Source organism: Pagrus pagrus (genome assembly GCF_965226575.1).
Source record: "Pagrus pagrus genome assembly, chromosome: 14".
NCBI lineage: Eukaryota > Metazoa > Chordata > Actinopteri > Spariformes > Sparidae > Pagrus > Pagrus pagrus.
The window spans coordinates 25674750-25689146 of record NC_140198.1 but is presented as its reverse complement, the minus strand read 5'-3'; the positions used below and the strand labels follow the sequence as shown (position 1 = coordinate 25689146).

Sequence of the window (14397 nt, the reverse complement as noted above, 5' to 3'; positions counted from 1 at the left end):
TACTTCATTATGTAAAATAAAATCTGAGCTCAGGCTGTTAATTCAAAGATTTAAAAGGAGCATAGTTTGTTTTTCCTGTAAAAATGTTTGTTTTTTTCAATTGTGGAGATGAATAAACAAAGCAGAGAATAAAATAAAAAGTGCATTGTTTGAACACCTTTAAATTCTGAGCTTCACAGGTCAGACAGGGAGTGTAACAGTCCGACCCCATGGCACAAATCTGGTCCCCTGAAGAAGTGGATGAAAAGGCCACAGTAATTTGACCTGACGGTGGTGCCAGAAGAAAAGTCAGAGGATGACCAAAGTGAATTCAATTAATCCTGAGGGGAACATGAATGTGTGTGCCAATTAGCAACACACCTAATAGTTGTCGAGACATTTCACTCAAAACCACAAATGTCTGCCTCGAGGTGGTGCAAGATTAAATTTTCTTTTGTTACAAATATTTGACAAAAGACAAGCTGCACACTTCTCAAAGAGAAAAGATCACTTTTATTGAACAGTCGACGTGTCTTGAAGCTACGAGTGTTGTTTTAACTTGAAATTCGTTCCCCTACTATTAAACTAACAGACAAAAAATATTCTTCAGCATTCTACCAGTCCATTAAATTAACAAAAAGGCAGTCATGTGAACGTTGTGATAGCTAATATGACTATATAGTAAATCAGTCATGGCATGACAGAAAAGAGGCAGAAATAAAGATCATTCAACACAATAAACCCTCTCCTCTCATGAAACTGTTCTCATGTATGCCCTAATCTGTCCTTCACACTTAACAGAAGAATCAGTCATAATGATAATAAATGCAAACATAAAATATACACTTCATATGTCCAAACCCTTGAAAAAAAAATAAAAACATGTAAAACAACTCATATTTACATCAGTTTATGATACACAACACTACACAGCCCGTTTCCTCTGTTATAAAACAACAGTGAAGTCAATGACGTGGATAAATACAACATTACAGCCTTCATTAGCTCAACTTCTGAGAAGGTCGCCCAAGCAGACAGACTGAACAGAGGTTTCTTCTCATGGTAGTCAGATGGTCACCACACACACATCACCACATGTATCTAGTAATAACGCTGAATGAGTGGTAGTCATTTTCTGTTCCAAGAAAAAACAAAGTTTCTACATTCAAATGTGATCTGAAGTTGAGGTCAAACAAATGTTTTCCTAACAGAAAAATACAAATTCTGGTTTCACCTGGTCAACAGATTCAGTTCAGGCGCACATCGCATCTGATTTGTTAGCTCACCCTTTAAGTAATGACAACATAAACACATACTTCAGCCATGTGTTCCCAGCGTAGATCTGAACGCTCAATGCTAACAATACCGCACAAATGTAAGAAAGTGACTACAGATGTGGAGGTAAGATTTGGTATTCATGTGGTCATCACTTCCAGGGTGAGCTGACGAACAGTTCAGTGCGCCTTTTCCTTCTGATACGTCAGTAAGATCAACTGAAACTAACGTCCGAGGTTTCCCAGCTGTGGCAGTGTGTTCTGTTCAGCGACTGGGGCCTCCGTGAGAGTATCTCGCATAACCGTTCTCAGGATAAAGAGAGAGCTCCTCTGTGCTGCTCAGTCCATTGTTCAGTTCTGGAAGAGAGGACAGAAAAATATTGATGATGCACTGAAAAAATTGACATATTCTGATTTCTAATAAAAATTGTAACATCGCTAAAATCTGTCACATTGAGCCAAGACCTCATTGGAGATGATCATTCATTCATTAAAAGATCCCAATGTTTCACTAATGTCTTCACACTGGCTGCCCAATTCAAAATCGCCGTAATCACATTTTCGCTGCCTATATTAAAGAGCTACTGCTGCCATATAACACGACTAGGACTCTGAGGAAAGCAGCTGAAGGCCCATTTGTTCAGACATGTGTTGGCTTCATTTGTTTTCTTTATTTGTGCGCTGCCTCATTTTTTAGCTGGCCGTTTGCTTTTATTGTCCGTCGCTCTGTCTCTTTGTTTTATTTTCTCTATTTCTTTGTGAAGCACTTTGAGATATCTGTTCTTGAAAGGTGCAATATAAATAAGCTTATTATTATTGTACTTTATTCAGCTGGAAATGATTTAGTTGGATTACATTAACAGCTGGTATTTATGTGGCACCATCAGATCTGTTTGTGGCTGACTACAAAGTAAATGAGAGCACTATTTACAGTAAAAAAACAAACAATTTTAACATTTTGGCACCCCCAAGTGGTCGTGTCATCAAATCATACACTCTTTACTCAGGCTTCCAGGATCCAGGTGTGAAAGTCACAGGATCCATCCCAATACCTACACATGAGATACTGACATGTAGTCAAGTGCCCATTTGTGCATGTATGTGTGTGTGTTGTGTATCATGTATGTGTGTGGGTGACCAGGGTGCAGGTATGCGCAAGAAGGAAGAAGAGGAGAGGGACAAAGAGGGAAAAGAGAAGAAGAAAACAGTAATGGATTTTTCAAAAGAAAGAGAGAAAAGAGAAGAGAAGAAGGGTTTTTCAGGGATTTCATATTTATGTTGAAAATGTTAAAGATGCAATATTATTATTATCATTATTAAAGGATTACCAGCTGATTGTCCAGTGTTTGTTCATGAATAATATGGTTATAACTGAAGCCAGCAGGTCATTAACTTCAGCTCCTTCATTTCTGTTGATTATTGTCCATTTTTAAAACCAGCTTCTAGATGCATTAAGCCAAAATATGAATAGACAATGAAAAACAAAATAATAATTATAATAAACAAAATGGCTCCATATGTAATCCTAGTCTCCAGAAGCTTCAAGATCCCAAATTTTGGAGAATTTGAGAAGATGTTATTTACACCCTTTCTTAAGCCAAAATCTTCACTGTAGCTGCCGAGCTAAAAGCGTTAGCAGTTAGCACGCACCCCATCAGAATTGGTTGCACGAGTTCAACTGCACGTCGAGGGTGTAAATAACGTCTTTTCAGATCAAGTTACGATGTCAGAGACTTGGATTAATCCTGACAAACTGTGTGGAGCCATTTTATGTTTTTTTCATTTTAAAACAAGTCCCCAGCTACTTCAGCTGTTTAGGAGAACGCTGCAACACTGTTTTCCTGTGAAGCTCCAGAAATGTTTTGTGGACTTTGAAACTTCACCTGACTTTGCATCGGCATGAGGGTGAGTAGATAATGACTGAATTTTCATTTTTTGGGTGAACTGTTCCTTTAACACACCGTTTTGCCGTTGCAGTCTTCTTGCACTTTTACATATTACTGCTGTTTGTTGGACATCAGATCTTTTGTAATCAAACTACTCCATCACTGCTGATGTCGCTTCCCCTTCTGGAACTCACTCCACCATGGAGCCGGCAGCAATGTTCATTTCAGTACGCAAAACTGCGAGTGTGTGTATTTGGGTGAACTGGACAAACTTGTCTTTTAAGGACATATTGCAGTATTTCCAACTGGATGTTATACACACATGCTCTGTCTGTCCAGTTACAACCTAAACTATTTTTATTTGCAGGTGTGAATGCACTCAGAGCTGCACCTGAGAGTATGAGCTTCTCCTTCATGATGTTGACGTCACGGCTGGACCGATGCGACACAGCGCTCAGCATGATCTGTTCTGGGTTATAGTTCTGCATCCCACTCATCTTCCACCTGGTACAGCACACAGATACAAACCATAACAACATTACTGTATCATCTAACCAGATAGTTCAGTAGTTATGCTGCCGGACTGGGTCTTTAAGATACAGATACAGATACACATAAAATAAGACCCACATTTAATGTCATGTATAAGAGGTAAACAAGTACAGTGAAGGAAAAGGAAGGATTTGGCCTTGGGGTGTCAGGCAGAAAAAGCACAAGGAGGACAGACAACGAGGCAGAAACAAAGGCCAAGGCAGTCGCAGCAGTTACCTGATCATATGATAGCTGACAGATGCCAGGGGCAGCGGAGGAAGGTTGCATGCAGATCAGGCAGAGCACAGGACAAAGTAAGAATGTCAAAGGAGAAAGAGAGAAAAGAAGGACAGAGAGGACAAAGAGAGGATTCAGCACAGAGGAAAAACATGAAACATCCAGAGGACAACAGACAGAAGGAAAACAGGGAAAAAAACAGAAAGAAAGAAAAGAGCAGAATCAACAGTCAGTGAAGGAGCAGCAGACTGAACGAGGCCAGAGCTCAGCTCAGGTCCAATCACACTCACAGGAGGTTTACATGGGAATGTTAATACATACAGATATCTGCCGACTGAACACATAATAATAACAATAATAATAATAACATAATAATTGAATGTATTTTTTTACCTAACATTTAGTCTAACTGTGTTCAATAAAGCATGACAATAATTATATTTATATGATAACAAGGAATATGCCACTGTGCGGTGAACAAAAATTATTTTTAAAGGGTCAGTTCACCCAATAAAATAACAAAAATGTACATTTCCGGGCTTGGAGACACCCAACTCTAGATTTTCACTGGAGCTAATTTCTACCAAATAAATAGTCGAGTTGAAATCAGTTTATTGTTGTGTTCTGTGAATCATTCAGAATAAAATTGACACTGTTTAAAAAAAAACACACTGGTGTTGAATGTTAATGTAATTTTTGAATACTGCATGCAACACAAATGAAACTGCCTTTCTCGCGTTGGGTGCAACTCAAGTATCTGTATCCGCTCTAGAGGAGAAAGGAAACGTGTATTTGCTTCATTCTTCTTGTAATTTAGGTGAACTTTACAGACCCATGAACTAAAACATTAGTTTCCAACCTCTGGGGCCTACGACCCCCCCCATCACAGGTTAACATTTTCTCACTCTTAACTCTAATAATACAACATATGCAACGTCCGGTAAGACTTTCAAAAGCCTGTTGACAAAATTGACAGACGACTATGACCTTTGGAATGACATAAACAATACCTGGTTAGGCCTAGGAAAAGATTGTGCTTTAGGATAAAATAACTAGGTTCAAGTTATTTAAGTGACGTCAGTCAGGTCATGTAACATAAGTGATGTAAGTGTGTCACTTACATAACATCAGATACACTATTTATGTACATAACTTTACTTACATAACTTAACCTCTGACTCAGACTTTTTGCTCTCCATACCACTGCACTAGAGAGGCGCTTTAAGAAGTGACACTGGGGGGTAACCACAGCATCACACTAAGAAGCATCGGGCCACTGAGCAGGCTGCTGTATCTGACATGTGAGCTAGGACAGCCTGCACAGTTTGCACAGGTTGTAACTAACTTAATGAAAGAATAATATTTTGCTTTTGTTTTATTTGCATTATTTTCACATGTCTGACGAGGTTAGTTATCCAGTAACATGATATTACCACAAGGTTAAGTGAAAATGTGTTTTGTTTCTGCTTTGCTCTCCTGTTAATTACCTTGTGACCTGACCCCTGGATTAGACACCACTGGACTAAACTAAATTGCAACACATATCAGCATAACTTATAATTGTTTACATTGTTTTCATTGAGTTTAACTAACTAACTAACTAACTAACTAACTAACATTATGTCATTGTTAACCTTTACTAAGCTTTTCTGTTGGTTTATACTTTATTATGCATTTATTAGCAGCTAAGCATGTATTATTATCAGATAACTATGCTACCAGATCTAAAGCAGGAACAATGCCTTATTAAGGTTAATACATTTTTAATTACGAACACTTATTAAGAGGACCTTAATATAAAGTGTAACCGTGCAATAATGCTCATTTAGAATACCCAAGCTGGGAGAATAAATGTAGTGAGTCTTAAATGACTGTCTGCGTTGGATGTTTGTATGACAGGTGCTTATGCATTACAGCTGAGGGCTGCACTTATTAATGTACATGTGTAACTTTCAGCATGATCACAGTCCAAACTTACTTCTGAAAACAGAAAATCCCTATGACTATGATGAGGGAGAGCAGATCTGAGGAGATCCAGATGAAGTTGTAAGCGTTGTGGCTCTGCAAGACAAGAGAGAGAAAAGTAGTTTCCAGTCAGTGCCAGCGGAGGTCACCATTAACATGCGTGTCTCCTGAAGCTAACACCAGGCTCCGACTAAAGCTAACGCCTGCTGGACAGCTGCTTTTTACTTCAGATCTGTGCCCTTGTCTCAATCTGTCCCAGACTCTTTCCCAGGGTCCTGTTGTTCTCTAACGCCACGCTGAGCTGAAGTCTGCCGCTGAGCTCCCTCATATTTCTCCGCGTCCTTGCCCTCGAGTCTTGCTGGGCCCTCGTCAGTCTCTGTCCTCTCTCCTGCTGTCCTCTCGTCTCGCTGTGTGACCTTGTCTGTGTGTGTGTGTGTGTGTGTGTATGTGTGTGTGGTGTCAGATGAGAGACAGAGAGAGGAGAGCTGTTTACCATGAGCCAGATGGGGTAAGGCACCTTTCGGAGGACTTGGGGGGCATCAGAGGACACAGAAGGCACCCCGCTACACCACAGAATGGAGTAGAGCCAGGGCTCATTCACTGGGTAGACAGTCACACTCACGTTATTGGCCAGATACTCCCTGGGGGAAGGAAAAATACATATCAACACTGGAAAAAAGGGTCCTTTTCCTCTCAGTTCGTAGCTCCCTTGGCTCTCAGTACACACATTATTGTCACTGTTAGTGTTGTGTGTCTCAGGAATGTGTGACACTGTGAAGAATTTTACCTACAATATTTCATCTGTGTCCCAGATAGAGGTAAAGTATGTGTTTAAAGGGTCATAACAGTGTAAGTTTGACATTGACCCTGTCTTCATAAAGGCCACGAAAACATAATTCAATCAGCTTCTTACTATGAGTGATTGAGTCCTCAGTGAACACAGTTTTCTGCCTCAGTTAGAAGAGTTTCAGTTACTTCACAGGAGTGTTTTACACTATTTTACTGGTTTGTATTACTAAACTCACTTGGTAAAGGGGGGGTATGTACACAGTACAGCTTTTGCACACCTGAGGATCGACAGGTCCATAGGAGAAGACCAAGGGCTGACAAGATGAGGAAAAAAAAACCCTGCACACTGTCTACTTCCCTTGCAATTAAGTTTAATGACAACAATGTTTCAATAAGATGACCTGGTGAAGGTCTAAGTACCAGAACGCTGTCATTAAATTTAATTGCAAGTGAAGTGGACAGAGTTTGACACCATTTAAATCAAAGTAGGATCATAGTTGTTGGGTCGTTTGCTGATTTTTGCAGCACAGTTTATCAAATTGGATCAAAGTAAAGTGAATTTGCTGAATTCTGGACAGTTAAAATTCTTAATAAGGAGTAAGACTAATTTTGTTGTATAGTTTAAAATAAGGAAACAAATCAATAAAGAGAGATAGCTAGCATGGCTAGCATAGCCTGGAGCCTTTAGCAGAGAGGTCTGGTAAGCTGACGCCTTCCTACGCCACACCTCCAGAAAGTGATCCAGAATTATGAAGGTGTTTTGCTCCCTCTTATCTCCTTTGTGGCTTTTCTTTCCTTGTTGCCGGGCAGTATTTGCTCTTACTGTATGTCTTTGTGGCTGGCCTTGCTGTAGTGGAGGGTCAGGCTTGTTATTCCTCTCTGCCTTATCTCTGCCACTGACAGCTTCTCATTCGCGGCCTGCTGAAGCCCTCGCACCCTCCCCCTGTCCGTGTCGGGGGTCCACGTCACCTGGCAGAAAACACATATCACATGGAAAGACCCTGATCAGACAGAAGGCAGGATGCGCTTCATATCCAGAGATGTTACACTTTTATGGTAAAATGGTGCTACTTGTAGAATTTAAAATATCAATATAAAGATTTTTAACATCCTGTGCAATTTTAGTCAAACATACAGTCGGACTACATTTTATAATTCATTTCTTTTTGGTGCTTTTTATCCTTCTGCTGCCACTTTTCTTTTTCCTACCACACTAGGTAGGATCAATTCTAGCAACAGTTTGCAGCTAAAAGAAAGGCACCCTCTCACTGTTTTGTCCCCAAAATCAATCCAGTAAATTCCCCACAGCATCTCCATGGTAACACACTATGTAAAAATCAGTATACTGTCTGAAAACACCAGCTCGTAGGTAATGCATTCATGATTCACTGGGGTAACCGTACTACAAGCAGCACCTTTACTCTGAGTAATTGTAGTATTATTATAGAGGGACCTACAGTCCTCACCCTCTTCTGGGAAATCCCCGACTTCTGCACAGCCCACAGCGTGTCCATGAACCAGTTCCGGCTGCGAGGGTGCTCTGGCAGAGGTTTGCGGATGTTGAGCAGTGCGGAGATGTTGGCCCTGGACGCCAGACGCAGCATTTCCGTCAGACTGCAAACAGTCTGGTTGCCTATTCTGCTGCGGTCCCTGGCTGTCAGTGTCTCTACTGTCCAGTAGGGGTCAGTCTGGATGCAGAGGAAAGCAGCAGAGAGGCAGACACTGAGATAGAACTTACATTATGCTCTTATGTACAGTGGTTTACTGCAACATGAAATTAGATTGAGACTTTTATATTATTTTTCTTCACTATTCTATTGAAAAGAAATCAAAGCATCTGCACACTAATCTCCATTACAAATACAGTTTGTTGTCCAAGGATTTCTCTATCTTTAAAATTAGCAGTTCCACTGCAGTTATATTCACCAGCATAATTCCTTCTGGACTCCCTCACATTTTATATTTCCAAATGACTTTTCGAGCATGGTGAATGATTTGGTGTCAGTGAAGAGGAAAAAATGCCGTGATGGAATCTGCATTAACAGATCAGTGAGTAGAGGTGAAGTGGATTTCAGTACCTCCAAAAACCACTGTCCTGCGTTCAGAGAGCGAATCTCGGTCCAGTTGAAAAAAGAAGCGTCATCGTGCTGCCTGGCTGGAAAGATCTTGCTGACGTCCGTGGTCCGTCTCAAGGTGCGGTCTCGCATTAGGAAAGGAACTCCGTCCACACTGGAAGACACAGAATGGTCAGCAAATGTTACTAATACTTCACAACTTCAGTTATGATGTAGAATATATTTTGGTAAAATGAACACAATTATTATCTGACATCAAAAAGCAGAGATGGCATGTGGCAAAAATCAACTAACACTGATTCTGTCAAAGAAGCGACACCAGCTTGGGTGAAGAAATCCTACAATATTTTTCTGCATCTCTCATTGAATATAAATTCTTCTACCAAACGAGCTATATCTTAGTGAGGTCGATGTGAAACTAGGTCTAAGCACACTAGGCTCATTCATTATAATAAACCAGGATTAAAATGTTCTCAGTGTGTTGTTAATAACCTGATGGTTACGTCTGCCTCCAGGGAGCTGGCTCCATGCTGCAGGGCTCGGTTAAAGGACACCATGGTGTGTTCTGGAGCCAGCTAGAGCAGAGAGGAGACAGACAGGAGGACACTGTCAGTCACGGAGTGAAGAAAACACACATCATGGGTGAGTGACAGGAATATAAAAGAACATTTAAGTAGAGAGTTCAAGTCCAAATGAAGTACCATGCCTAGTTATTTACCATGCATCTACACACCACACATGGATTATTTACTTACCAACCTCCCAATTTCCAAAGAGAGAATTACCACAGTTACCGATATTACTGTAAGTCAAAACTGAAGATCAGATTTCTGTTTTATATTGTACAAAAAATTCAGTAGAAAAAGGTGTACATAATTTCCATGAAAACACTATGTGGTAACTACATAACAGAGAGAAAATGAACTGAGATTAAAATGGACAAACAGCCAACTAGTCATCTGAAGCTGGTGAGGTAGCCATGGCAATGCTCTGCTAAAGCTAAAACTAAATCTACCTTTAGATTTGTTTTCCTTATTTTATGTGTAGGCTTATTGAAAATGTTGGTTTGTAATTTCCCATGACTAAATGATCAGCAGCTGGATCCTGTCGTAATGTGTAGAAAAGATTGGACAAATTCCTGCTAAATGGAACTAGCTTAGCAAACTAGCAGCAGCTGCCATCTCAGCTCCTGACTCACGTGGAGTTCCCCGGATTTGAACAAGTGCAATCACTGTAGGACTGACCTGTAAGATCAACTGACATAAATCCTTCACCAAAATGAACCTACGTTGAACACACAGCCTATCACGTCTTCCTACCATGCATAACAAGACACACATCAACAGTCTGCCAGAAAACCTCAGTCCCTTTTCTCACAACTTTACCCACAATAATAACCTACACCAGCCTTCTGCTTCTCTGTAGGCCTGTATACATTTATCTTGAGCATGTTTTTTTTTTCCCTTTAGCCACTACGGGGGTCCACAAAAAAAAGTGTACACATATTAGTTGCAGGTGCTGCATTTCCTGCTTGTATTCTGTGAGAAATTGCCCATAGATAGGGTGCAGTATCTGCATTTTGTAGGTAGTATTATGTTGGTTCTATGGTAAATGATTTTTGGGGGATGAAATAGGCGTATCTTGCAATACAATTCCAAACGGATGGACAAAAATATACAGAAGAGCTCTAGTTTCTCCATATTTCTGATAATGTATGGCCTATTCAATCATCTGTTTATGGCAGTCTGCGATCGGTCTGTGATTGTGTTTGTAAAAATCATCAAAAATAACTATGACTTCAGGGAACAACAATATCTGAATCATTCAGTTAGTCCTGAGTTGGTGTTTTTAGTCATAAAAAAAAAAACAATACACAAAACAGATTCATAGCTCTGCGATTTATAAGAAACAGCTGAGGTGCTGTGCAGAGAGATGAAAACCAGGCATCCCTTGTGATCCGTGTCTATTGTGTGTGCTGTATGTGTGCATGAGTGAGTGTGTGTGCCTTTAGAGGGCAGGAGAACACAGCTCTGAACATCCCTGTACATTTGTTTATAGCTAGTCATCTGGAACAGTATTTGCTTGCCCAGCTGTGAGATGACAGTTCAGGGTGTTGTTGGCTCTCATGCTTACTGAGCCTGATAACAGTAAGCTCATGTACTGCAGCTGAACACCACACTGCTGTGTGAAATACACTGTCGGCAGAGGCAAGAACACACTCAGTCTGTGAATGTCAAAATGTACCAGTTGATCCATCAGTATGGGATGTTGAGGTAACAATTCTAAAGAAAATTTCTCCTGAAATATGTTCAGACGTGGGTCATCTCTGCTATTTTTTACACGTGTATGCAGAGAACCAGCGGGAAATGGACACCTGACAGGTCTTGGCAGAGACTGCATGTAGCTCTTCCCGCAGAGCTGCATCATCTATTTGAACAATTAACTGGATCAGACAGTGAGGTCTGGCAAAGCACCAGCTCACCATAGGAGCTCCCCGCCGGCCAATGATGTCTGGTCGAGGTTTGAGGCTGTGGCGGTCCATGATGCAGGGGCAGGTGAACGTGAGCGGTGCCAAGTAGAGAGCAACGAGGACGAGGAAGTAGACCAGCAACACCATCATCTGGAAATCTGAGAGGAGGAAGGGGGTTTTGAGAGTCACTTCTTTAACTTTTCATCTCACTTTATCAACTCATTATGAGAAATGAGAAAAAGAAATGACAAAAGAAGAAATGTTTAGTTTTTGTCTGTGTTGGATAGCTGATTTGTTAATCTCCCTATAATAAGGTAATGCTGGAAAATTCATACAAATACGAGAAAACCCTGAAAATAATTCAACATGTGTACATATGTAGTAAACAAACACCTATAAAATACCATACAACATCTGAAATATCCCAAAAATCTGAGTGCAGACACGGATAAGAATAACTGAGTTGGTTGACCAGGTACAGATACTGATGCACTCGTACAATCATTAACAATGCTCTTCTTCAGTCTTCCTCGCTCTGTGTAAGCCGGAGAAATCTAAAGCAGAAATCTGTGCTGGTGATGACAGGAACCTTTACCTGATATACAGGTCAACACTTACTGGATCTCTCTCTGCGAATCACGTATCCAGCTACCAACCAGCTGATGGCCGTGACTGTTGCCACGGCTCCAATGTGCAGGAAAGGTGCAGTGGACTGGTGACAAAGCACACATATGAAACACTGGTGTTATTAAAAGTACAACTTTCAGATAACAAAGGAATACTTCAGAAATAGGTACACAGTGTGATGATCAGAGCCCTTCTAAGTGTGTTATTGGAGAAATTCAGCCACTTCACAACAGCTAAGGCCTGTCCAGTGCCCTCAGAGTGTAGAGAAAATCAAGCATCAGGAGAGACTTCAGATATATGGTACGGGGAGCACTGGAGCACAAAGATTTAGGCAACAAACTTTATTCAAGGATGTTGCTGATAAGGTTTATTCACTTTCAAAGTTAATTCGCTTTCAGCACCTTGTACATAACTGCTAACCCGCTAAATCCAGTTGCTCGCTAATCATCTATCTTTTTAATGGGAAGTTTTATAGGGTGTATAGATCTTCTCAGCTAACATTTGGCAAAAACGTATTTCCCAAAAAAATAACTATTCCTTAAAACAGAGAAAAATGGATAGGAATTAACAATGACGGGTAAAACTGAAAATTTAGATGAGTTAACCATCCAGGAAAACAAGTGATTTCACATTCAGGTGCTGAGACCTTTTCTTAGTTGTGTCTCTTAACAAAAAATATGAATAACAATAATATTAATAATAAACTCAGAATCCTATTTTAAATCCATCATTCAGAGGATTAATTGGAAAAAGTGGAAAAAGTCATGCTTAGAACCAGAACAACAAAAACCAAACATGCAGTCAGCTTAATGCACAGTCATGTCACTCTGACTCTAACCTGCAGTGACACAAGCAGGATGTCCCACTCATCATTCCATATATCATCAACAGTGACAACACCAGAGATGGTGGTGAGCAGCGTCGCCAACACTCCAATCTGTAGAGACAAAATGGACAATGATGAGGTCAGATTTTTATTATGAATGTGTGTGTGGAGCAAATACATGGCAAAAAAAACTGAAGATGTGAATCACAGCACCTTGTGAACCCAGTAGAGGTTCAGCTGCTGGCCCAGGGATATGTGGAAAAGCGCTAAGATCTGAAGAAGAAGCAAGATTCAGTGAGTTGTATCATCACTGAAGAATATGCAGCTTTGTAAACATTCAAGGGTTTGTAAAAGACTGTTACCAATAAGAATGTGATGTAGCTGAATCCCACGGTGGTGGAGGCGAGGAGGGGGATCGTCTCATCCCTCCACACTCCAGAGCGGTTGTATACCGACCTGCAGTTTGAAAAGGTCAAGTTTGACTCATCCATGCTGATGCCAAAACATGTTAATTCTTGTCAGAAAGGCCTCAGCTATACAGCCTAGTAACACCAAGAACACTATACAACCTGATGTGGTAAGTCAGCATCCAGCTGTTCACAACCTCATCTGGAAAAAGTTCCATCCTTCATCACAATGTATCACAGTCACATAGTTAGATAAATGACTCACAAGTTGAACTCGTTGAAATCATTTTGAGCCACCGACCAGAAGTAGGCCCAAAAGAGAAGCAGAAGGAAAGAGCTGCACAAGATGATGAACCATGTACACTCCCACTGTAAAGGAAAGCACAAACAAAAGTTTCCACTAGGACTCCTTCATACCAACAGTATACTGTGTAAGAATACAGAGAGTTTGCTCCTTAATTCAATTCAGGTAAATAAAGATCAAAAATGAAAAAGACATAAGAGCTTCTATAATCAGTATTTTTATATCAACAACGAGTCAGATGAACTGGGCTGCTCAGAAATGGGACAGAAAAGGCCCATCCATCAAGGGGACCCATGGAGGCCAGCAATAATCATGTTCATCCTGAATATTAGCAGTGATAACCACATTTTATTAAGAACATCATGTATCATGTATTAACATGACAAAAATAGACATTTTATTGTTGGTGCTTCAGTAAAACGCAGCCTGTTTCATGATGAAAACTAAAATGATATGAGTCGTTTTTTTTGTGTGCATTGTTGAACGTGCAGCCGACCACAGGACCTGAAAAATGTACTGATCTTCACTAACTACTGGCGTCAATGTCCTAGCTATGCCAGGACCTGCAAATAAATTGCAATACCAGAGACAAAATGAAGACAAAAACTGTGTGTTGCATGGATTTTTTTCAGCCGATACCGATAACTGAGAATTATCTGCTTTTCATGGCCGATACCGATACCAATAACCGATAATAGTTTCACATTTTTGTATTCTAAAAATAAGCTGATAACCTGTAGTTTATGCACCTGCACTTGTTAAGTCAATTAAAGCAATTTGGCTTTGTATTATTGGTTCTATTTATGGGCTATAATTTCATTATCTGCCGATAACCAATTAAAAAATGTTCCATTATTAGGCCGATAATTTATCGGTCTGTTATATATCGCGCACCCCTGGTTGATATGAATAAAGCATGTTTGGGTAGGGCCCATACATCGGACCTTTCAGGGGCCCAGTCATTTCTGTGGGCTGGCCTGCAGATGACTACATTTAATACAAAGGTGTTGGTCTCAGAGACAAACCC

At 40.4% G+C, this 14397-nt stretch overlaps 1 protein-coding gene across 4 annotated transcripts in view; it reads right to left on the bottom strand.

Moving 5' to 3' along the window:
* Positions 1-462: 462 nt before the first annotated feature.
* The window catches only part of gdpd5a (glycerophosphodiester phosphodiesterase domain containing 5a), a 28193-nt gene continuing 14258 nt past the window's right edge, over positions 463-14397 (bottom strand). The window contains exons 3-17 of one of the 4 annotated variants that reach the window (XM_084374481.1): positions 13332-13435; positions 13022-13115; positions 12873-12932; positions 12672-12770; positions 11825-11918; positions 11219-11364; positions 9229-9311; positions 8740-8890; positions 8119-8349; positions 7485-7630; positions 6366-6513; positions 5886-5968; positions 3908-3922; positions 3531-3643; positions 463-1610 (exon numbers count right to left, since the gene is read on the bottom strand). In XM_084374481.1, the coding sequence (XP_084230607.1) occupies positions 1519-1610; positions 3531-3643; positions 3908-3922; positions 5886-5968; positions 6366-6513; positions 7485-7630; positions 8119-8349; positions 8740-8890; positions 9229-9311; positions 11219-11364; positions 11825-11918; positions 12672-12770; positions 12873-12932; positions 13022-13115; positions 13332-13435 (1659 nt within the window). In that variant the 3' untranslated portion in view covers positions 463-1518. The remainder of the gene's footprint in view (positions 1611-3530; positions 3644-3907; positions 3923-5885; positions 5969-6365; positions 6514-7484; positions 7631-8118; positions 8350-8739; positions 8891-9228; positions 9312-11218; positions 11365-11824; positions 11919-12671; positions 12771-12872; positions 12933-13021; positions 13116-13331; positions 13436-14397) is intronic. The other 3 variants (XM_084374482.1, XM_084374483.1, XM_084374484.1) reach the window with 3 other exon arrangements.